The 22,830-nt window shown below is 54.5% G+C and overlaps 1 protein-coding gene across 4 annotated transcripts in view; it reads right to left on the reverse strand.

The window, feature by feature from the left end:
• The window catches only part of ZAN (zonadhesin), a 35,269-nt gene that overhangs the window by 4,673 nt on the left and 7,766 nt on the right, over positions 1 to 22,830 (reverse strand). For 3 of the 4 annotated variants that reach the window (XM_045075034.1, XM_045075033.1, XM_045075036.1), the window contains 23 exons: positions 19,863 to 22,403; positions 18,553 to 18,737; positions 15,706 to 15,847; positions 15,437 to 15,580; positions 14,545 to 14,669; positions 14,195 to 14,340; positions 13,608 to 13,748; positions 13,111 to 13,218; positions 12,854 to 13,023; positions 12,030 to 12,232; positions 10,738 to 10,879; positions 10,155 to 10,402; positions 9,743 to 9,923; positions 9,416 to 9,527; positions 8,981 to 9,075; positions 8,057 to 8,233; positions 6,184 to 6,392; positions 5,770 to 5,914; positions 5,213 to 5,460; positions 4,958 to 5,122; positions 4,623 to 4,747; positions 3,986 to 4,284; positions 471 to 682 (listed from right to left, as the gene is read on the reverse strand). In XM_045075034.1, coding sequence (XP_044930969.1) covers positions 471 to 682; positions 3,986 to 4,284; positions 4,623 to 4,747; positions 4,958 to 5,122; positions 5,213 to 5,460; positions 5,770 to 5,914; positions 6,184 to 6,392; positions 8,057 to 8,233; positions 8,981 to 9,075; positions 9,416 to 9,527; positions 9,743 to 9,923; positions 10,155 to 10,402; positions 10,738 to 10,879; positions 12,030 to 12,232; positions 12,854 to 13,023; positions 13,111 to 13,218; positions 13,608 to 13,748; positions 14,195 to 14,340; positions 14,545 to 14,669; positions 15,437 to 15,580; positions 15,706 to 15,847; positions 18,553 to 18,737; positions 19,863 to 22,403 — 6,263 coding nt within the window. The remainder of the gene's footprint in view (positions 1 to 470; positions 683 to 3,985; positions 4,285 to 4,622; positions 4,748 to 4,957; positions 5,123 to 5,212; positions 5,461 to 5,769; positions 5,915 to 6,183; positions 6,393 to 8,056; positions 8,234 to 8,980; positions 9,076 to 9,415; positions 9,528 to 9,742; positions 9,924 to 10,154; positions 10,403 to 10,737; positions 10,880 to 12,029; positions 12,233 to 12,853; positions 13,024 to 13,110; positions 13,219 to 13,607; positions 13,749 to 14,194; positions 14,341 to 14,544; positions 14,670 to 15,436; positions 15,581 to 15,705; positions 15,848 to 18,552; positions 18,738 to 19,862; positions 22,404 to 22,830) is intronic. The other variant, XM_045075035.1, reaches the window with a different exon arrangement.

Below are 22,830 nucleotides of genomic sequence, written 5' to 3' on the forward strand. Positions count from 1 at the left end.
GTTCCCCTTTCTCCCGCCTGGTCAGCCGAAGCCCACGGTCTGAATGGATTTGCTGGCCCAGGCTGGAGGCAGCCACAGGCCACCTGCAGCCTGCTGTCCCTGTACACCTTTTAGAGGCATCACGTTTGGTGTCTTACATACACTGTTGTTCAGGAAAGTACCCAACTTATAGATGACAAAACTGAGGCCACACACTCATGGGTGGTACCCATGGGATTTGAGCCAAGGTCCCCGCTCCTTCTGCTATACCGGACCCCATCCCAGTTGTCTGGATTCATCAGATCCCAAACCTCAAACTGCCATATACCCTACCCAGCCCAGGCCCGGCCGGACAGCACACTGCCCGGTCACCAGCCTGCATCCCCCGGGGCCAGCCACAGAGACACGGGTGCCCAGGCTGACAGAAAAATAGGAAAGCAGAAAACACCAACCGCGAGGGGTCCCCATCCCTACCTCCCATCCCCACTCACGGGGAAGGAGCTGCCGTAGTCGTTGATGCAACCACACTGACTCCTGGTCACACACCGCTGCCCACTGAGCACGTAGCCGGGCAAGCAAAGGCAACCCTCCTTGCAAGTGGAGGGGACTTTGGGGCCACTGCACTGGCCCATCAGGTCCAAGCAGGAAGGTGGGCAGGAGGGAAGGCAGGTAGAGTAGCTGCTGTGGGCAGGACATTCCAGAGCTGGGGGAGAGGGGGGTAAACATTTACTGAGATCGGGCTCCATGCCAGGCCCCGGGGAAAGAAAGGAGTAAGAACGGCCCTCCCAGTGCAGTGTGGGAGACAGAGGTCAGCCAGCAGCCACGGTGACACTGATGTGTATGGTCAGCGAGCATGGGACAGGCGTGCATGTGTAACAGGTGCACAGAGCACGGCAGCATTCACTCTGTTGGAGGAGCTCCATAGAACCCTTTCCGGGAGGTACCTGTGATCACATGGAAATGTGGACAGAGAGCGAGAGTCTGTAACATAATAGAGAAGTCGGTCTCTAAGTGAACAGATACGATGCAGATGATCCCAGTATAATACACCAGCAGGATTTTGTTCGGGTTTTTAGAAGGGCGAGAAGATAGTAAAGCGGAGAGGAAGACAGGAACAAACCAGAGAAGCCAGGAAAACGTTAAAACAACAACGACAAAACTAGAAAGGAAAGACAAGAAAAGAGTGGTGAGGAGTGAATGTCCCTATTGGAATTGAAAACACAGTTGAAACTCTCAACAGTCACAATACTGGGTCGCTGGTAAGTGGAGACAGACGGAGCAATGGAAGGGGGAGGAAGCCCAGACAGGGACCCAAATATGCAGGGGAACTTAGTATACAATAAATCATGTCATCTTGGTCAGTGGGAGAAGAGACTGGTGATTTAAGAATGCTGGACGGAGGGGGGCGCCTGGGTGGCTCCGCCGTTAAGTGTCTGCCTTCGGCTCAGGTCATGATCTCAGGGTCCTGGGATGGAGCCCCGCATCGGGGTCCTTGCTTGACAGGAGGCCTGCTTCTCCCTCTCCCACTCCCCCTGCTTGTATCCCCTCTCTCGCTGTGCCTCTCTCTGTCAAATAAATAAATAAAGTGCTCAAAAAAGGGGGGGCCCAGTTAGCTCAGTCCATTAAGCCTCCGACTCCTGATTTTGGCTGGGGTTGTGATCTCAGGGCCGTGGTCTGGGAGGGGGTGCGGTGCTATGCACTATGCACTCAGCAGGGAGTCCGCTTCTCCCTCTCCCTCTGCTCCTCCCCCCATCTCTAAAATAAATAATTTTTTTTTTTTTTAAGATTTTATTTGTTTGTCAGAGAGAGAGCTCACAAGCAGTCGGACTGGCAGGCAGAGGCAGAGAGAAAAGCAGGTTCCCTGCTGGACAAAGAGCCCAATGCGGGACTCGATCCCAGGACCCTGGGATCATGAGCTGAGCCAAAGGCAGCGGCTTAACTGACTGAGCCACCCAGGCATCCCAATAAATAAAATCTTTAAAAGAAAAACAAACAAACAAACAAACAAAAAGAAAAGGTAACTCGTATCTTATATTGTGCAGCAGGTTAAAAATCCTTGTGGATAAAACATTTAAATATTAAAAAAAAAGAAAAGAAACTATAATGTGGGATGCCCGGCTGGCTCAGTTGGTAGCCCCACACTGTGTGTAGAGCTTACTTAGAGAGAGAGAAAGAAAGGAAGAGAGGAAGGAAGGAAGGAAGGAAGACAGACCATAAAAATGCTGGAGCAAAACACAAGCAAATTCTTTAACTTTAAAAAATGTGTATTTGTCACTATGGTTCGAAATGCAGAAGCCACAGAACAAAGACTAACATACGCTATCTCACATGTATATACATACATACCTGACAAAACAAGTCAAAGATGAAAAAATAAGAACTGGAAAGACGTGTGTAGCTCATAACACTAATAGAGGGTTACTCTTGGGGCACCTGGTGGCTCAGTCGGTTAAACATCCCGCTCTGGATCTCAGCTCAGGTCTTGACCTCATAGTCATGAGTTCAAGTCCCACGGGAGTGAGGCCAAATTAATAATTTAACTAATTAAAAATTAGTTAATTAAGTTATAAATAAAGAGGGGCACCTAGGTGGCTCAGTCAGTTAAGCATCTACTTCAGCTGGGGTCGTGATCCCAGGGTCCTGGGATCGAGCCCCACATCAGACTCCCTGCTCACCAGGAAGCCTGCTTCTCCCTCTCCCGTTTCCCTTCCCCACCCCTTCTCTTGGGCAGAGAAGACATCCCTTCTCTGTCTCTCTCAAATAAATAAATAAAATCTTAAAAAAAAAAAAGTTCTTGGGGCGCGCGGGTGGCTCAGTGGGTTAAAGCCTCTGCCTTCGGCTCGGGTCGTGATCCAGGGTCCTGGGATGGAGCCCCGCATAGGGCTCTCTGCTCGGAGGGGAGCCTGCTTCCCCCTGTCTCTCTGCTTCCCTCTCTGCCCACTTGTGATCTCTCTCTGTCAAATAAATAAAATCTTTTAAAAAATCCTACAAGGGGCACCTGGGTGGCTCAGTGGGTTAAAGCCTCTGCCTTCAGCTCAGGTCATGATCCCAGGGTCCTGGGATTGAGCCCCGCGTCGGGCTCTCTGCTCAGCAGGGAGCCTGCTTCCACCTCTCTCTCTCTGCCTGCCTCTCTGCCTACTTGTTATCTCTATCTGTCAAATAAATAGATAAAATCTTTAAAAATAAATAAATAAATAAATAAATAAATAAAATAAAATCTTAAAAAAAAATCCTACAGGGGCGCCTGGGTGGCTCAGTGGGTTAAGCCGCTGCCTTCGGCTCAGGTCATGATCCCAGGGTCCTGGGATCGAGTCCCGCATCGGGCCCTCTGCTCAGCAGGGAGCCTGCTTCCCTCTCTCTCTCTGCCTGCCTCTCTGCCTACTTGTGATCTCTCTCTGTCAAATAAATAAATAAATAATCTTTAAAAAAAAAAATCCTACAAAAACAGCAAACTGTTTATACTTTTTAAATTGGTGAATATCACGGTATATGAATTCTAACTTGAAAAAGAATTTTTAAGAGCTGCAGAAGGATGCCCAGGAGCCTGCCAGGTGACAAGAAGAAAGAACTTTCCAGGCGCAGGAAGCAATGCGGATAGAGGCAGGGAGGGGAAAAAGCCAGCTCTGTACGGTGGTGGGGGAATGGGGTGGTGGTCTGGTGCAGGGGGTGGGGCAGGCTCACAGCGAAAGGGGCAAGAGAGGACCAGCTAGGACAGACGGCAGGGTCTCGGATATCTCCGAAAGGAGCTTGGACTTAACCTTGGAGGCAGGAGCCATGCAGAGGAGTAACCATCCCATTTCCTTTGGGAAAAAATGGGCGAAGAGAAGTTGCCCGTGCTGTCCCTGTAGTAGGGGTGCCGGCTGCGAGGGAATTGTGAATGAGCCACATCGGAACAACGAGGTCAGGCCCAGGTCAGGAACAAGGGGAAAGGAAGACAGGCACTTGAAGGGGTACAGAGACAGAAACGAGGTGTGGGGGTTCTGCAGTGACCGTAGGGGACACTCACGGCAGAAGCTGCTGTTTCTCCAGATCGGGGGGTTGAGGCCCTTGGCCCGGCAGGCGGCCCCGAAGGTTTCCAAAGATTCACAGAGGGCGCGGCTCAGCCTTCCACCCCCCTGACAGAGGCTGTTGGTACAGTTGAGCAGGAAGGGCCCGAGGACAACGTGGCTGGCACACTTCGCCCAGGCTGGAGCCCGCAAGGCCGTCTGGCACCGCTCCTGGGCTCTGACCAGGTCAGCCAACCTGCAGTTTGTATCTGACTTCTCCTTCATCTCTGCTTGGACCGTCTGGTCATCTGGTTGGCATCTGCAGAGGAGAAAGAGATCATCAGAGGGACAGCCACTGCCCGCACCTGTGAAAATGACTTGGCGCTCCCCAGTAACTCGGAAGACCCCCTGGTCTTCACCAGGAAGCTGGAATGAGCGCTGGCCACATTCCCTGCAGCCTCTGTCCCCTCCCGCGTTCTGAAACCCCCACACAGGGAAGACTTTCATGTCTCCCCTGAGAGGTTCCCAGGACCCAGAAGCCATCCTCTGTCAAGGTACAGACAGACAGGAAGGCTCCGGTCCTCCTAGGCCCTGCCGGATAGTCTGGGACCCCAGCTTGCATTCCTGTGAAGATGGAAAGGCTTTGGGGACAATTACTTGGGGTCAGACTCCCTATCTTGCCAACTGTCCACCAGTTCGGTGTCATTCTGGGCTAGTTCATCGCTGGGCATCATGAGCTCATCTTCGTCCTCGTCATTGAAGTTCCCGCACAAGCCACAGACCTGGCAGGGGGCAGAGGGGTTCTCAGTGGCCGGCCAGGGGCAGGTAGAAGAGCCTTCCTTTCTCGTGGGCGCCTGCATTTCCACTCCTAAGAAAAAGGCACCCTTTTTCCAGCCCTCTTCCTTTGTGGGGAATGACCACTTGGGTCTGGAGAGGGCTCAGCGCCCTCTGGAGGCGGGCTCCCGGGGAAAAGAGCGAGGGGTTGCCCCCACCTTTTGGTAGTAGGCTGCAGGGAGCTGGACCTCCAAGAAGCCCTTGCCATCAAACTTGACCTGCAGCCCGATGTTGACACTGAGCACGGTGTAGACGCCACTGGCCGTGATTTTGACCCCCCGGATCTGGCGGGTTGAGGGAAGGGTGGCCTGCGTACCGTTGATCTAGAGAAGCCGGCAGGGCAGGTGAGTGGGAAGAAAGACAGACGTTGTGGCTGGCGTTCTCCCCCTCCCCAACGCCGCTGCCCAGCTCACCAGCACGCGGTGGCCCTCTCCCAAGGTGACCCGGGTGTCAGAGATGTCGATATGGAGCCGGTAGAGGTAGAAGGCAGCCGAGCGGCCTCTCCGCTTCCCGTGCTTGCCGCTGATCTTGAAGAAAGGCAGGTCCAAGGTGGAGTGGCACACTTTCAGCAGGACGTAAGTGCAGGTGTTTTGGATGGTATGGAGCATGCCATCGAACGTCACGTACGGGGAGCGGTCCGAGGTGCGACACACTCCCACGCCTGGCGAAGGGGCAGGGCTGAGGAGCGGTCCAGCCTCCACAAGAAGGCGGCTTGGCGGCCGGTGGGGGGTGTTGTCCTGTCAAAGCTCGTGGCCGAGAGAACCACGAGGGAACGCGAGGGACCCTTCCTGACGGCACAGGGCCAGCATCCCCCGCCCCAGCCCCCCAACAAAAGGTCTTCAGGAAGGCAGGGAGGGGAGCAGGGGGCTACAGGTGGGTGGTGGGAGAGGGGGAGAGGGAGGGATCCCGAGAGAGGAGGCCACCGAGACTTCACCGGTGGCCCCCCCCGCTGCACTCCAGGGTCTCCTACCTGAGGTTCGGCAGCGCAGCAGGCCGTCCAGGGGCCGGCACAGCTGGCCTGGCTTGCAGGTGCTCTGGCGGCAGGAGATGTTGCTGTGCGTGGAACAGGTGCAGAGCCTGGAACACGTGTTGTCTGGGTACCAGCTCTCCCCGACCTGTGGGACGTGGGCATCAGCAGAGCCAAGGGAAGACCGGAAGCCGGCGTCGGACTGAACTCGCCCCGCAACGCACCAGCACCCCCCGCCCCCGAGGCTTGCTACCCTTGACTGCTTCTCTCCATCCCTAGCCTTCCTCAACCTTTTTGGCTTCTGGGCTTGCTGCTCAGCCTCCTAGACTGGCCCCCTGCCCCACCCACCGCTACCCCTTCACAGGCTCTGAGCCCTCCTGCCCCCCTAACACGGGGCGTCGCGGTTTAGCCCCTCACCGGGTGGTAGGAACCGTCCTGGTGGACGCAGCCACACTGGCTGAAGGGCACACAGGAGGTTCCGCTCAGGACGTGGCCTTGCCGGCACTCACAGCCCTCCGTGCAGGGCAGCTCCATGGGGCAGTCTCTTGCGGTGTTCCGGCTGAGGCAGGTGGCCGGGCAGGGGTTGGCACAGGGGTGGTAGCTGCTGCCGGGGGAACACTTCAGCGCTAAGAGGAAACCAGAAAGAAAGCAGAAGAAAGCCCTGTGAGGAAAGGCAGTGATTTCTAGCTGCCTGACCTCGGGGCCAAGAGTGCCCGAGAACGGTCCTCAGACCAATGGATACACACAGCGAGGTCTATGCATAGGGCGGGATATTTTTCAGCCTTAAAAAAGACACTCCCAGGGGTGCCTGGGTGGCTCAGTGGGATAAGCCGCTGCCTTCGGCTCAGGTCATGATCTCGGGGTCCTGGGATCGAGTCCCGCATCAGGCTCTCTGATCAGCAGGGAGCCTGCTTCCTCCTCTCTCTCTCTCTGCCTGCCTCTCTGCCTACTTGTGATCTCTCTCTGTCAAATAAATAAATAAAATCTTTAAAAAAAAAAAAAAAAAAAAAGACACTCCCAGGGGGGCGCCTGGGTGGCTCAGTTGATTAGGCGACTGTCTTCGGCTCAGGTCGTGGTCCTGGAGTCCTGGGATGGAGTCCCACACTAGGATCTCTGCTCAGGAGTGAGTCTGCTTCTCCCGCTGACCTCTCTCCTCTCATGTTCTTGCTCTCTTTCTCTCTCTCAAATAAATAAATAAATAAATAAAAATCTTAAAAAAAAAAAAAGGCACTCTGGCCCACGTTCCGATGCGGATGAACCTTAAAGACATGCCAGGTGAAATCAGCTGCTCACCAAAAGAGAAATACTGTGTGATCTCACTTATATGAGGTCCACGGAGTTGTCAAAGTCATGGACACACAGCAGAAGAGTGGTTGCCCGGGGCCAGGATGGGGAGAAGATGGGGTCTGTGTTTCATGGGTGCAGAGTTTCAGTTTGGGAAGATGACAAAGTTCTGGAAACCGAGAGTGGTCACGGGGGCACAGCCCTGTGAATGTACTGGAGACCGCAGAACTGGGTATTAAAAATCATTAGGGGGCGCCTGGGTGGCTCAGTGGGTTGGGCTGCTGCCTTTGGCTTGGGTCATGATCTCAGGGTCCTGGGATGGAGTTCCGCATCGGGCTCTCTGCTCAGCGGGCAGCCTGCTTCCCCCTCTCTTTCTGCCTGCCTCTCCGTCTACTTGTGATTTCTCTCTGTCAAATAAATAAATAAAATCTTTAAAAAAAGAAAAAAAATCATTAGGGGTGCCTGGGTGGCTCAGTGAGTTGAGCCTCTGCCTTCAGCTCAGGTCATGATCCTGGGGTCCTGGGATCGAGCCCCGCATCGGGCTCTCTGCTCAGCGGGCAGCCTGCTTCCCCTCACTCTCTACCTGCCTCTCCGCCTACTTGAGATCTCTGTCAAATCAATAAACAAAATCTTTTTAAAAAATCATTGAAATGGGAAGTTTTATGTTATGTATATTTTGCCACAATTTAAAAAGAAAGAAGAGTTCCTGGAAAAGAGAGTAAGGAAGAAAGGGAACGGGGCTGGCTGGCCCAGGTCAGACGGGAAAGACGCAGAAGCAAATGAGGAACGTGGTGTGGGGTGAGGAGGGGGAGTCAGATGGAGGAGATGGAGCAGACAAGCTGAGAAGGGGGGTTCGGCTTAGAGAGACTGGAAAGAGGGCAGGGGAGGAGGGTTCCCTGTCGGGCTGAGGGCCAGGCTATGAAGGGAGAGCAGAGACTCAGACATGAAGGAGAGGAAGACAGAAAGGTATCTGGAGGCTTCGGGAGCAGGTGGTCGGGGCACTCACGGCAGAAGGTGCTGTTTCGCCAGGTGAGGGCCTGGCCGGCGTGCGAGCACAGGGATGCGTAGGCCTGCAGGGACCGGCACAGGGCCAGGGTGTCCCCTTTGGTCCCACACTGGCCATACACACAGCTGGCGAAGCTGGACTGGGGGGGCACCACCGCATGGCACCGGGAGAAGGGTCCTGGAGAATGAAACAACGTACCAAGAGTCAACTCAGAAGGGACAAGAACCACGTCGCCACGTTGGGGCGAATTCCACACCCATTTCAAGCAAAACCCAGTAATTCTTGGGGTGCTTGTGGGGGGGGCTGAGTCCGTTAAGCACCCAACTATTGGTTTGGGCTGAGACCAGGGTTGTGTGATCGAGCCCCGTGTCAGGCTCTGTGCTCAACGCGGAGGCTCCATGAGATTCCTTCCCCTCCCTCTCCCACGCCTCTGCTCCGCCCCTTGCTCACACTTTCTCTCTCAAAATAAATAGATAAAAAATTTAAAAACCCGTAATTATTAAGAACTCACCATCTGAAATGCAAAAAAAACCCCAAAAAACAAAAAAAAAACAGGGGCGCCTGGGTGGCTCAGTGGGTTAAGCCACTGCCTTCGGCTCGGGTCGTGATCTCAGGGTCCTGGGATCGAGCCCCACATCGGGTTCTCTGCTCAGCAGGGAGCCTGCCTCCCCCTCTCTCTCTGCCTGCCTCTCTGCCTGCTTGTGATCTATCGAATAAATAAAATCTTTAAAAAAAAAAAAAAAACAAAAAAAACAAAGACTGATCCGTCAGCACGCCCGAGAACACCACCTCGGCTTTCCCTTTGCTTGCCTTCTTCCTGGCTCTGCCTCCCTTTCGTGTCTCATCCTTCCTCCCTTCCTGACCAGTCGCCCTCCCCGACTTCCCACTAGGGGAGCAAAAAGTGGCCTAGCAAGGGATGCTTACCCAGAGGGTTCGTTAAGATATCACAATTCTTTTTCCAGATGTTTGCTTCTTTGTCCCCCAGGCATCGGGAGGGCTTGGCCCCCTCAACAAAGCAGCTAAACGAGGAAAAGGGAATGGACGGGAATTTGGAATTGGGGGACACTTCCCAAACGCTGACGCAGACGTGGAGGGGGGAAACGGGAGGGGGGATAAGGACAGGAGAAGGTAGGAAGGAGGAAGGAGGAAGGTCAGAAGATGCAGCAGGAAGGAACCAGGTTGGCTCTCAGGATGGACTTCCCAAGAGGGCTCTCTTTGGAGATCAGTACACACGGGAGCAAATGGGAGCGAGGGAGGTCCATTCCAGGCTCAGAGAGATGCGGGATGCAGGGGGAATCTCCCCCCAGGCTGCCCACTGAGGGCTCTCCCCAGGTCCAGCTCCCCGCATTCCTGGCTCACCCCGGTTCAGAGTACTCTGGTAACTTCCAGGCGACCCCCAGATGGTCAGAGCCGGCCACAAGCGTTTTGTTGGGGAGCAGACTGTCATCCAGGCTATTATTGTTGTAGTTGCCTGGAGGAGGGGCCAGGGAGGGTTCCCTGAGGCACCCTACCAGCAGACCCAACCCGGGACCACTCCCCTGCCTCCCGGAAGAGTCTACGTCCACTCTTCCTTCAACAGACCAAGGTGCATCTCTTCTTCACCTAATTAAATGTAGAGATGAGCAGGCCCGAGACAGACTCCCGCCCATTGTCCCCGCTTCGGCTGCAGATGCCCGGGGAGCTCACCACACAACCCGCAGAGGCGGCCGGAGTAGGAAGACGGCACCGTCACTTCGACCAGGTGGCTCCCGTCATAGCGAACTTGAAGCCCGAAGTCCGTGTAGAGGAGGATAAAGGAGCCACTGGGCCTTATGCTCACCCGGCCTTGAGCAGGCCACAGAGGTAGGGCCACCCGGCGGCCATTCAGCTACAGAGGCAGGGAGGTCAGTGGGGGAAAGGCGCTTGGGACAAGGACAACAGGGCCCAGGGCCAGGGATCAGACAGGGATGGCCACGCATCTCTGAAATCGGGGCTGGGTCTGCTGGGAGCTACCGCCAGGGGATCTAGAAGCCGGACCCGCTCCCACGAGGACAGGCTGAGAAGAACCGCGGAGCCGACTGGGGATGCGGGGCCCGGGGAGGTGGGCGGAGGCACGCACCACGACCTTGTGGCCTTTGATCAGTGAGATTCTCAGGTTGAACACCTGCACGTGGACGGCTCTGACGTAGGCGGCCTCCAGGTTCCCTCCGCGAAACTCGTGGGTGGTGCTCACGGCGAAGTGGCTCTCTAGCGACCTCGACTGGCAAAGTTGGGTCAGGACGTAGGTGCAGGTGCCCGTGACGTGGGTCAGGGCTCCGTCGAAGGTCAGGTAGTGGGGGTCCCCTGAGACACTGCAGGTGGCGGCCCCTGGGGTGGAGGAGATGGAATTCGCGGACCCCCGAGCCCTGAGCTGCCATCCCGGCCAGTCCACGTCGGAATGGAAAGGGACCCTCAGCTCCTCCGTGTGGTCGGCTTGGTCTGGAAAGGCCAAGTGCGAGGACTGCCCAAACCTCACCAGCTCTGGGAAGAGGCTGCTGTGGCTTGGGCTGATGCCTTTCAGCGCTCCGCCCCCCCGGTTCAGGTCCCAGCTCTCTGGGGTGCCTGCTTTAGGGTAGAGCCGTGCCCCCGCTTGAGGCCACATGGAGAGTCTCCCCCGCCCCCAGCCCCACTCTCCCCACCATCAACTTCCACCTGGCTCTCACCGCGGGCATGACAGCTATAGATGCCGTCCTGCTGGCGACAGACCTCTTGGGCCTGGCACCTCCACTGCACACAGCGAACCCTATTGTTGCTCTCACAGGTGCAGTGCTGCTGGCAGCCGGGCTTGAACCACTGCTCCCCTATCTGGGCGAAGGGAGGGAGGGAAAGAGATGGTTTCCAGGTCTGACTCCAGGCGCACGGCAACTCAGATCCCTGGCTTCCTCACCATGGAGCCATCCCCATCAGCCCGAAGCTCCAGGCTTAGCTGCAAAGTCTGGCCTTTGCCCATGTCTTCAGTCATTTACTTGTATGCTCCTATGCTATCTCAACAGATGGTTCTCTTTCTGCACTAGATAGATGTTAGGGATTCAGGAATGAACCGGATGAACAATGTCCCTGCCCCCAACAGTTCACAACCCAGACCGGTATGTGTGTGTGTGTGTGTGTGTGTGTGTGTGTGTGTGGCGGGGAGGGGAGCCAGTAAATAAATTAATACATCAGGTGCCCCACACGATATGCACCCGGAGAAGACAACAGGGGACCCAACGAGTTTCCTGCCGTTGGCACAGAAAATAAGGACTTGCTACAGAAGTGTAGAGGGAAGCCTTCTGACTTTGCTTATCAGGGGAGGCTTCAAGGAGGCGGCGGCATTTGAAAGGAGCTTCAGAGCAGGTGAAGGACTCCCGACAGGCATGGTGGCTGGGAGGCAGAGCAGAGACAAAGGGGTTGCAGAGAAGGTGACGCTGACATGAGAGCAAGGCTCGGAGAGAGGGTTCAGCGGGACAGCCCGGAGCCGGGCTGAGGGCTGTGACAGACGCCATTCCCAGGGACAAGGTGAGGGAGAGGCAAAGACGGAAGAGAGAAGCACGGCAGACGAGGGTCTGGCTCCAAATGCTGCCTCTAAGGGAGTGTGTGGACAGGGGCTCACATCAGCGCCAAAGTCCTTCTGCAAAGAAAGGGGTCCATGGTGTTTGGAAAGATGTTTGTGCTTGTGCAGATGACACAGAAGGGCCTAGGCCCTCAGAGGATGAGAAACTCTGGGAAAATGACTCTGGGGCATGTAGAGGAGAGAGCCAGGGGTCTCAGCTCTGCGGGCAGGCAGCGTGGGGAAAAAGTTGCTAGGGCTCCCTTGCAGAGCTGGAGAAAGAAATGGGGAAGCAGATCTGGCCCCGAACGTCCTTCCCCCAAGCTGTCTACATGGAGTGGCTTCCCGGCCTTCTGTCCCGCACCCGGGCTCGCCCAGACTCCAGAACGGGAGGCGGCACAGCGGAGCGACCCAGTGCCAGAGGCTCACCTTGAAGTAGCCCACTGTGGGCTCCAGACACCCGCACTGGGACTGGGGGATGCACTGGAGACCGCTGAGCACGAAGCCCGGGTTGCACTCGCAGCCCTCCACGCAGCGGTTCTTACAGGACATGCCCAAGAAGCTGGGAAAGCAGGTGGCGGGGCACCGCGGGGCGCACAGACGGTACCTGCTGTTGGGTGGGCAGGTCAGAGCTGGGGGAGGGAGAAGCAGACATGAGAAGAGCCGAGGGCAGGACAGAGACAAGGAAACGAAGTCTGTTGGGAGGCCCCCATTCGGAGGGCCCCCTGCCTAGAGGCTTCTGCCCCATCCTGAGAAGCAGAGAGTGACCGGGAGAAGCAGGACCGAGGAGAGTGGCCTGCAGGGAGCGACCAAGAGGCAGGCCCCAGGGAGCAGACAGATCCGAGCATCTCAGCTGCTGTATAGACATGCCCACAGTGAGCAGTCAGGGTGATGGAGAGCAGGGTGAGAACACCCACGGGGCCTCGATCAAGGAAGGGCATGGTCTTGCCCTACAGCCAGCTCCACGAGGCTGTGAGGGGACCATGAGGCAGTTACAGCGCTCCCACTCACGCCGGGAGTCCGCATGTTCTGTGTGCAGAGGACAACCTGGGCACGCGTCTACACAGACGTGCATTGCTCCGTATAGCCTGGAGAGGCTGGGAGAGGGCTCCGAGTTTGCCAGGGAGTGTGGTTTTTCTCAGTGCATGTTTCTGACCGCAGCTTTCCCTGCGTGCATGTGGAAGCAAAGGGGTTCCACCAGGGGTCCCCCTCAGCCTGTGAAGGAAGGGCCCCCGCCGCTCCGCACAACTCACGGCAGAACTGGGGTCGCCTCCAAGGCTTCACCGTGTAGCCAGCGTCCTGGCAGATCTCGGTCAAGGCTGCCATGTGGGTACACAGCCCTGATTCCAGCCGCTGGAATTTGCACATGTCGGACACGCAGTTCTTGAAGAACAGAGAGGCCTTGAGGTGAGGCAGACACGCCCTTGAGGAGAGAGGCCAAGTCAGAGGGAAGGAGCCCTGGTGCCAAGTGACCCCCTCTCACAGCCCTACCGTCCATCCCCCTCCATACTCGAAGGTTCCACGGGCATCCATGAGCCGTCCACAGAACTGTAATGCCGATAGGCTGTTCAGAAAGTTCTGGTTGCAAGACGGAGGATTTGCCGGGTTCTTCTGGCACCTAGAACGGACCCACCCCACGTGCCCTCAAGGCTCGCCTCCATCCCCGCCCAGGGCCCCAACCCCAGCAGTGTCGCGGCTCACAGCAGCCCCTAGCGGACGGCGTCGGAACCCCCGAGCCCGAAAGGAGGCTTGAGGCTAAGCCAGCCCGGGAGGCTGCCCTGTATCACCTGAGCGCAGCAGAGGTGGGAGTGAGCATGGTGGCAAGAAGCTCGTGAACTTGGCCGGAATGGGACAGGGAGAAGAATGACAGACACGGGGGCGGGGGCGGGGGGGGATGCAGGAGAGGAGAAAGAAGAAAAGGGGCGATGCGGGTCAGGGTGCGTGCTTCTCAGAAGGGCGAAGGAGCAGGAGAGCAGGCAGTGGGGGTGGGGGTGGGGATGTCCTCACTCCTTGTCCTTGTCCTCTGTCTGCCAGCTGTTGCCCAGCTCCTCCATGTCCTGCGCCGGGCTGCCATCTGGCTTCCGGTTGTCATTGCTACTGTCCCCGTCGTAGTTGCCACAGAAGCCACAGAGTTTCCTGGAGTAGGTGCTGGGGCCATGGGGAGGGGAGGCGGCGTTGACGGAGAGAAGGGGCTCCCATCGCCCAAGGGACCAGGGCAGAGAAGGGCAGAGCAGAGGCTTAACAGGTGCAGGCTGCGAGCCAGGGTGCGAACCAGCTGCCAAGTGCACAAGGACCTCCCGCCTCACCCCGGAGCCATCCATAATGCCCGCCTGGTCCCCTTCCGCTCACATCCCGTGGGCTCAGAGGCCACTCTTCCGAAAGGGCAGGCGACTCCTTCTAGCACATTCCCAAAGCATTGTATGTATAGCCTGCTATTATCACACTGTCTCCTCAGCCTAGGTGAGGTGTTTCCTACCCTCCCCCATTAAGAGCTAGTGCCCGGAAGGGAAGGGGAGTGGGGGGTGGGGGAAGGTCCTGGGAGAGGGAGGGAGAACAGAGCAGGTAGACGTGGCAGCAGCCTGTGTCCCCCTCACCTGGGCACACTCAAATACAGCTGCTGGTCACCATCCCATTTCACCAGCAAACCAAACACCGTCTGCAGCTCCACAAATCGCCCGCTTAAAGCCAAGAAGACGCCTTTCGAAGCTATGGCGGGGAGGGTGACTTGCCGACTCCCAACCTGGAAGGTGGGGGTCAAGGGAAGAGACACTCACACAGGGGGGGGGCGGTCAAGGAGAAACCCCCGCAGACACCCGCGTCCGCACTGGAAGGCACGACAGCCCTCCCTGGCAATCCTCGGTAACACGAGGGAGGAATGCTCTGGAGGCTGTCTGTCCCTGGAGGCACGGGCAGGACTGAAGGGGAAAAAAAAAAGGACACTCACCAGCACGCGCCTGCCCCCAAGCAGCGTGATGGTGACCTTGGGCAGCGTCACGTAGATTTTGCTCAGGATGGACATGCTTTCTTGTCCTCGGCCCTCATTCTTCGCCACCACCCTGAAGAACGGCTCTGGGTGGGCAGCGGGATGGAGAGCACCCAGGGGTTCATTCAGCAAGCCTGCCTGCCTGCCTGCCTTCCTTACGATTTTATTTATCAGAGAGAGAGAGCTCGCATTGTGCCAGCACTAGTGGCGGGGGCAGGGGGCAGGTGGGCAGAGGGAGAGGGAGAAGCAGACCCCCAGCTGAGCAGGGAGCCCGATGCAGGACTTGATTCCAGAACCCTGGGATCACGACCCGAGCTGAAGGCAGACGCATAACAACGGAGCCACTCAGACGTCCTTCAACAAGCATTTCTGAGTGTCCCCTGAACCTGGCACTGCAGGGATGGAGGGGTCCCCCCAGACCCCGGGTCAGCAGTTTGAGAGGGGAGGCGGGACCCAGATGTGACTGTCGACCTGCTTCTAGAATCACCTGTAAACTCTCTTGAGACTTTGTCTCCCCTAAGGGACTGGGACACCCTCCAGGGCAAAGATTTTGTAAAGGATTCTCTCCTCCCTCTATCGCCAATATTCTGGGCAGGTGCTAGCTAAACGCGGGCCCAGGAAACAGCTGATAAAGAGAAGTGTCTTACCGTGCGCTGTCCCCCCCCCAGTCTGATCCTGCAAAGGTCCTGCTTCAGGGGTGGACCTATCAAGCCTCACTCTGCAGAAGGTCTTGTTCCCATCTTGTGTCTCCTCGCTCTGCCCCCACTCCCAGCCCTTGCCTGCCACCCACTGTGCTCCCCTGCCCAGCTGTTCTGACCTTATACCCCTGGCCCAGGGACCTCTAGGGCCCTACCTGTCGAGTTGCCGCAGGGTTGGGCCAAGATGTAGGTGCATTTGCCCATGAAGCTGAAGTGTCTCCCGTCAAAGGTGATTTGGTGAGGGTCCCCGTACACAGTGCAGGTGGCAGTGCCTGCGGAGGGGAGCCAGTGCGCAGCGCCTGGAAGGACGAACTAAGCCCTGAGGCCACCCTCGCCCACCCAGAGGCATGCCCCGGTTCCTCTGGCCAAGGGAGGGATTGGGACCCTGGCGTCCCACCCACTCTGACAGGTGGGAGGGTCTCACCATAGGGTTGGCATCCGTACTGGCCATTCTTCAGCTGACACACTGTGTGCGGCCCGCACTGGGAGAAGTTACACTCCATGCGCTTGCCAGGCCTGCAGCGGCAACGCTCTGTGCAGTTGGAGCTGAACCACTCTGCCCCAGGCTGGGAGCAAGGGATCCAGAGTCACAGCGCCATAGCTCCTGGGGCCCTCCCTCCTTCCCCACCACACCTGCAGACCTAACCTTGCTCATACTCTCCCTCATCCTATCCCCTACCAGATATTCCTGTCTACCACAGGACATTAACACATGCTGCTTTCTCACCCCGGAATGCTCTTCTGTTCCTTTCTACATTATTCTTATGCGACCAGCACACAGAGTTCAGTTCAAGGGCCACAGCTTTCTAGGGAAGACTTCTCAGAGCACCCCCCCCCCCACTAGGTCAGCCTCACAGTTCTGGGTACCTTTCTTTCCCAGGACTTACTAGGATTGCACCTTCATGGTAATTTCTGTGACTAATTGCAAGCACTCTGTGAGGGACCATGTCTCTTTACTCACTATCATAACCTCAACACATAGCACAATGCTTGGCAGAAGCTCTCATTCTAGAAACACTTGCTGTATCAGAGTGACCCAAGACCCAGCATGTCCCCCAGGATCTGAGAGCATTAGGAGAGCAAGGACCATGCCCTATTCGTGGTGGTCCCAATTCCAGGAGGGTTGAACAGACTCCAGAAACATTCATTGGGGAGCACCTGGGTGGCTCAGTGGGTTAAAGCCTCTGCCTTCGGCTCAGGTCATGATCCCAGGGTACTGGGATCGAGCCCTGCACTGGGCTCTCTGCTAAGCAGGGAGCCTGCTTCCCTTCCTCTCTCTCTGCCTGCCTCTCTGCCTACTTGTGATCTCTATCTGTCAAATAAATAAATAAAATCTTAAAAAAAAACATTCATTGGAGGCATAAATAAATCTTTATAAGACATACAAAGATGTCTCCTAGGGCAGGCAAGAGATGCTGAATGCTGACGGTTGTGATAGATCTTTCTGAGGCTGAAGCTTTATCCTAATCCTGACAAAGGGACACCCAGGAAGCTGGTTAAAGGGAAGTGGGGAAAAAAGTAGTCCCCAAAGAGACAAAAAGAACTCAGATGACAGATGGGAAGAACACCAGTTCTGAGAAAAGCCATGGGGCGGGAGTGAATAACTTAATACGCTTTTAATAACTTACATATGATATTTATCATAATTAGCTAATAATAGTAACATTTAGTAAGTACTAGGTCTGCGTCAGGATCTAATTTCAACTTCACAACAATCTAATGAGGTAAGTAGAAATTATGGGCACATTTTGTAGACACGGAAGAGGAAAAGAATCTTGCCCGAGGTCACCCACCAAGTGAATGCTAGAGCCCAGGCTTAAAGGTCCAACTGGCTTGATTCTAGGGTGGCACCATCCCATAGAGTGGCCACCAGCCTCTTGTGGCTATCAAGCTCATGAAATGTGGGTCCAAACTGAGATATACCCAAAGTGTAAAAATACACACTAGATTTCAAAGAATTAGTATGGGGGGGGGAGGGATGTACGCAGTCTCATTAATAACTTCATTACATGTTGAAATGAGACTAGAAATTGAGTACATTATTGGAATTCATTTAACCTGTTTCCTTTTAGTTTTTAAAAATGTGGCTGTTGGGGCGCCTGGGTGGCTCAGTGGGTTAAAGCCTCTGCCTTCGGCTCAGGTCATGATCCCGGGGTCCTGGGATCGAGCCCCACATCGGGCTCTCTGCTCAGCATGGAGCCTGCTTCTCCCCGTCTCTCTCTGCCTATTTGTGATCTCTGTCTGTCAAATAAATAAATACAATCTTTTAAAAAAAATGTGGCTGTCAGGAAACCTAAAATAATGGGTGAGGCTTGCATGCGATCCCTTTTGGACAACAATGGCCTAAAGCCTGCACTCCTTTACAGCCTTGGCTTGTGTCAAATCTTCTCGGAGGGGTGGGCAGTGTGGAGGGGCTATCCATTCGGGGAGACAGTAACTCCTGTGTTTTATTCTTTTTCTTTTTTTATTAAAGGATTTTATTTATTTATTTGACAGAGATCACAAGTAGGCAGAGAGGCAGGCGGCGGCAGGAGGCGGGGGGGGGGGGGGAGCAGGCTCCCTGCTGAGCAGAGAGCCCGATGCAGGGCTGGATCCCAGGACCCCAAGATCATGACCTGAGCCGAAGGCAGAGGCTTTAACCCACTGAGCCACCTGTTTTTTTCTTTTTAAAATAATTTATTTATTTGACAGGAAGAAGCACAGGGAGAGAGGGAACACAAGCAGGGGGAATGAGAGAGGGAGAAGCAGGCTTCCCGCTGAGCAGGGAGCCCGATGCGGGTCTTGATCCCAGGACACTGAGATCATGTCCTGAGCCGAAGGCAGATGCTTAACCACTGAGCTAGCTACCCAGGCGCCCCCACTCCTGTGTTTTGACAGGATTTGCAAGTCCCATTGGAAGAAAATTCTGGAACGCTGTGTTCTGCCCTGAACATGCCCGAAGCTCTACTCAGCATTCAGGGCTCTCTGCGTATGCCGGGACCCCCAGCTTTCCTCAAGGAGGAGATGAGGAAGGCCTTGGAGCACCTGGCTGGCCCAGTGGGTACTAGCTGCGCCAAAGTGGGTATGTAGCCGATATTTACCGCACGAACAGAGAGGACGATGAAAAGCCACATTTGGAAAGAATCACTCCACCGTTGTATAATTCTACCAGCTTGTGAGCTGGCCCCTTGGGACAGTCCCATGGATCCAAAGTCATCTCCCCTTGGGAGCAGATGGAACTAGAACCCACTTGGCATCTCCCTTAGGGGCTCTGGCATCCCGGTGGTCTTACCTTATAGTAATTGTTGTTGTAGAAGCAATTGCAGGAAGAGGCGTTGATGCAGCGGGACTCATGAAACAAGAAGCCAGAACTGCAGACACAGCCGGGTTTGCAAAGGGGCCCACAGATGGGCTTGGGTCTCTCGCAGGATGCTGGGCAGGCGCAGGGCTCGTAGTGGGCATTTGGCGGACACCTTGCTATGGGGACAACAGCCTGTGTCAGTCCTTCACTCCACTGCTTTTCTCAAGGAGATGTCCTGTCTCCTCTCTTCCCACCCTCAAGTTCTCTAAGACGGAGGTCCCTATGATTCAGCCATAAAAAGGAGGGGCGATCTGACATGTGGATGAACTTGACATTCTAGCGCACAGATGAACCTTTAAAATACGGTGTCGAGTGCGAGGAGCTAGTCACAAAGGACCACGTATTACATCATTCTATGTGGGTGCAATGTCCAAAATGGACAGAGACCGAATGTAGATTAGGGGTTGCCAGGAGATGGGGCACGGTGGGGGTTGGGGAGAATGTGGAGTAAGCGCTAATGGGTAGGGGGTTTCTTTGGGGCTGATAAAAATGTTCTGGATTGAAGGGCACCTGGGTGGCTCAGTGGGTTAAACCTCTGTCTTTGGCTCGGGTCATGATCTCAGGGTCCTGGGATCGAGCCTCGTATCAGGCTCTCTGTTTAGCAGGGAGCCTGCTCCCCCCACCACCAAACTCTCTCTGCCTGCCTCTCCACCTTCTTGTGATCTCTGTCTGTCCAATAAATAAATAAAATCTTAAAAAAATATATTTTAAAAAATGTCCTGGATTTAGAAACTGATGTTTGCACAATCTTGTGGATATACTAAAACCACTCAATTGGGGGTGCCTGGGTGGCTCAGTGGGTTAAGCCTCTGCCTTTGGCTCCAGGGTCCTGGGATCGAGCCCCACATTGGGCTCTTTGCTCCGCTGCGGGCCTGCTTCCTCCTCTCTCTCTCTGCCTCTCTGCCTACTTCTGATCTCTGTCTGTCAAATAAATAAATAAAATCTTAAAAAAAAAACACTCAATTGTACACTTTAGAAGAATGAACTATATGGTAGATGAATTATATCCTTATTAAAAAAAAAAATGTTATAAGCCTAGTGTTTGGCTCCCAATGACCTCCACCCCCACCTCCTGCTTCCCTCTTGGTCACAGTGGTCCTTATTTTTTCTAAAGCTACCATGTTCCATTCATCTCTCCTCTAGGACTGTACTTTTCCATTAGAGGCATCCATTTATCTAAGTCTCTTTCCTACTCACGGTATCTTACTTTCTGCTGTTTGTCCAGTGTTCACATCACATACCTGGAGTATGTCCAGGGGTTGTAGAGGTCATGGAGGTACTTGGGGTAGTCGTAGGAGGCATCACCAAGACTGTTGGCCTAATTGGTACAAGTGTTGGTCTGGGCTGGGGTGTCGTAGGAGTTGTGGGCTTTTTAGTGGGGACAGTAGATTTTTCAGTGGGGATGGTGGTCTTTTTAGTGGAGGCAGTGGGCTTTTCTGTAGGGACAGTGGATGCTTCTGTGGGGATGGTAGGTTTTTCAGTGGGGATGGTGGTCTTTTTAGTGGGGGCAGTGGGCTTTTCTGTAGGGACGGTGGGTTTTTCTGTGGGGATGGTAGTCTTTTCACTGGGGATGGTGGGTTTTTCTGTGGGGATGGTAGTCTTTTCAGTGGGGATGGTGGGTTTTTCTGTGGGGATGGTAGTCTTTTCAGTGGGGATAGTAGTCTTTTTAGTGGGGGCAGTGGGCTTTTCTGTAGGGACAGTGGGCTTTTCTGTGGGGATGGTAGTCTTTTCAGTGGGGACAGTGGGATTTTCTGTGGGGATGGTAGTCTTTTCAGTGGGGATAGTAGTCTTTTTAGTCAGGGGAGTAGGCTTTTCTGTAGGGACAGTGTGATTTTCTGTGGGGATGGTAGTCTTTTCAGTGGGGACAGTGGGTTTTTCTGTGGGGATGGTAGTCTTTTCAGTGGGGACAGTGGGTTTTTCTGTGGGAATGGTGGTCTTTTTAGTGGGTACAGTGGGTGTTTCTGTGGGGATGGTGGGCTTTTCAGTGGGGATGATAGGTTTTTCTGTGGGGTTGGTGATATTTTCAGTAGGGACAGTGGGTTTTTCTGTGGGGATGGTAGGCCTTTTAGTGGGGACAGAAGAGTTTTCTGTGGGCATAGTGGTCTTCTCAGTAGGGATGGTAGGCTCTAAAGTGGGGATGGTGCATGTTCCTGTGGACTCGGTGGTCTCTTCAGTGGGGATGGTACATGTTTCTGTGGACTCGGTGGTCTCTTCAGTGGGGATAGTGGGTCTTTCTGCAGGGATGGTAGTTTTTTCTATAGGGACGATGGGCTTTTCTGTGGGCATGGTGGTCTCTTTAGTGAGGACAGTGGGTTTTTCTGTGGGGATTGTGGTCTTTTTAGTGGGGGCAGTGGGCTTTTCTGTGGGGACAGTGGTCTTTTCAGTGGAGATAGTGGGTTTTTCTGTGGGGATGGTAGTTTTTTCTGTGGACCTTTTAGTGGGGATGGTGGGTCTTGTTGTTGGGACAGTAAGTTTTTCTGTAGGGATGGTGGGTTCTTCAGTAAGGATGGTAGGTTTAGCTGTGGAGACAGTGAGTTTTTCTGTAGGGACAGTGGACCTTTCAGTGGGGATGGTGAGTTTTGCTGTGAGGATAGTGGGTTTTTCTGTAGACATGATGAGTTTTTCTGTGGGCATGGTGGGTTTTTCTGTGGGAATAGTGGTCTCTTCGGTAGTGATGGTAGGTTTTTCTGTGGGGACTGTAGGTCTTTCTGTGGTAACAGTAGTCCCTTCCACAGGGACCATGGGCTTTTCAGTGTGGACAACAGGCTTTTCTGTGGGCATGGTGGGTTTTTCTGTGGGAATAGTGGTCTCTTCGGTAGCGATGGTGGGTTTTTCCGTGGGGACTGTAGGTCTTTCTGTGGTAACAGTAGTCCCTTCCATGGGGACCATGGGCTTTTCAGTGTGGACAATAGGCTTTTCTGTGGGCATGGTGGGTTTTTCTATGGGGATGGTTGTGTGGATGGTGGTCCCCGCAGTGTGGACTGTGGGTTTTTCTGCAGGGATAGTAGGTTCTTCTGTGGGGATGGTGGTCCTTTCAGTGGATATGGTGGTCCTTTCAGTGGAGATGGTGGTCCTTTCAGTGTGGACAGTGGGCTTTTCTGTGGAGACAGTGGGCTCTTCAGGAGGGGCTGTGGACTCCTCAATGGGGACAGTGGACTCCTCTGTGGAGATAGTGGGCTCTTCAAGGCTTAGAGAATTCTCTTCAATGGGGACATCAGACTCTTCAGTAGAGATAGTGGATTCTTCAGTGGGAATGGTAGACTCTCCAGTGAAGACAGTGGACTCTCCGGGAGGGACAGTGGTCTCCTCAGAAGGGACAATGGGTTTTTCAGTAGGAATAGTGGGCTCTTCTGTGGGGATGGTGGGCTTTTGAGTGGGGATGGTGAGTTTTTCTGTGGGAAAGGTGGATTGTTCTGGGGGAAAGGTAGATCTTTCTGGGGAGACAGTGGACATTTCTGAGGGCACCATGGGATTTTTTGTGGAGATAGTGGCTATTTCACTGAGGACAGTGGGTTTTTCTGTGGGGGCCATGGTATTTTCTGTGGGGACAGTGGCTATTTCATTGGGCACAGTGTGTTTTTCTGGGGGGGGCATGGGTCTTTCTGTGGGGACAGTGGCTATTTCACTGGGGCTAGTGTAATTTTCTAGGGAGTGCATGGGTTTTTCTGTGGTGGCCACAGTTTTCTCTGTGGGAGTCATAGGTTTTCCTGTGGAGACAGGAATTTCAGAAGGGCCAGGGGAGGGAACTGGAGATTTGGAAGGAAGCTCTGTTGGCACTGTTCCTGCAAAGAAAAACAAACAAACAAACAAACAAACAGGCCCTGGAGTTTAGTCAAAATCATACTGTCACCTTCTTCAGTCGCTTCGAGGGGGCAGCTCAAAGAGTAACTCACACCTCTCCCAGTTACAACGCCAATCTTCACTCACTTAACAAACTCTCAACAAACACTCCTCCCAATATATGTCAGACATTGTGCCAGATATAGGAAACACAACATGAACAGGATGTCAGTCCTCCCTTCAAGATTGCCCATCCACTAGATAAGGGGTTGCGGATCCAGCCACAGAAATTCACCGCATGAAAGCCACATTTACTCAAGCAAGCATCCCTGGTAAGACCGGGAAGGTCGAGGTGGGCAGAACATGGAACACAAAGCTGTGTGAAAACTCAAGCATGAGAGAGAACTTGATTTTCACCAGTTCCAGAGA

This window comes from Mustela putorius, unplaced genomic scaffold, assembly GCF_011764305.1.
Source record: "Mustela putorius furo isolate JIRA1106 unplaced genomic scaffold, ASM1176430v1.1 tig00000139_pilon_pilon_pilon, whole genome shotgun sequence".
Lineage (NCBI taxonomy): Eukaryota > Metazoa > Chordata > Mammalia > Carnivora > Mustelidae > Mustela > Mustela putorius.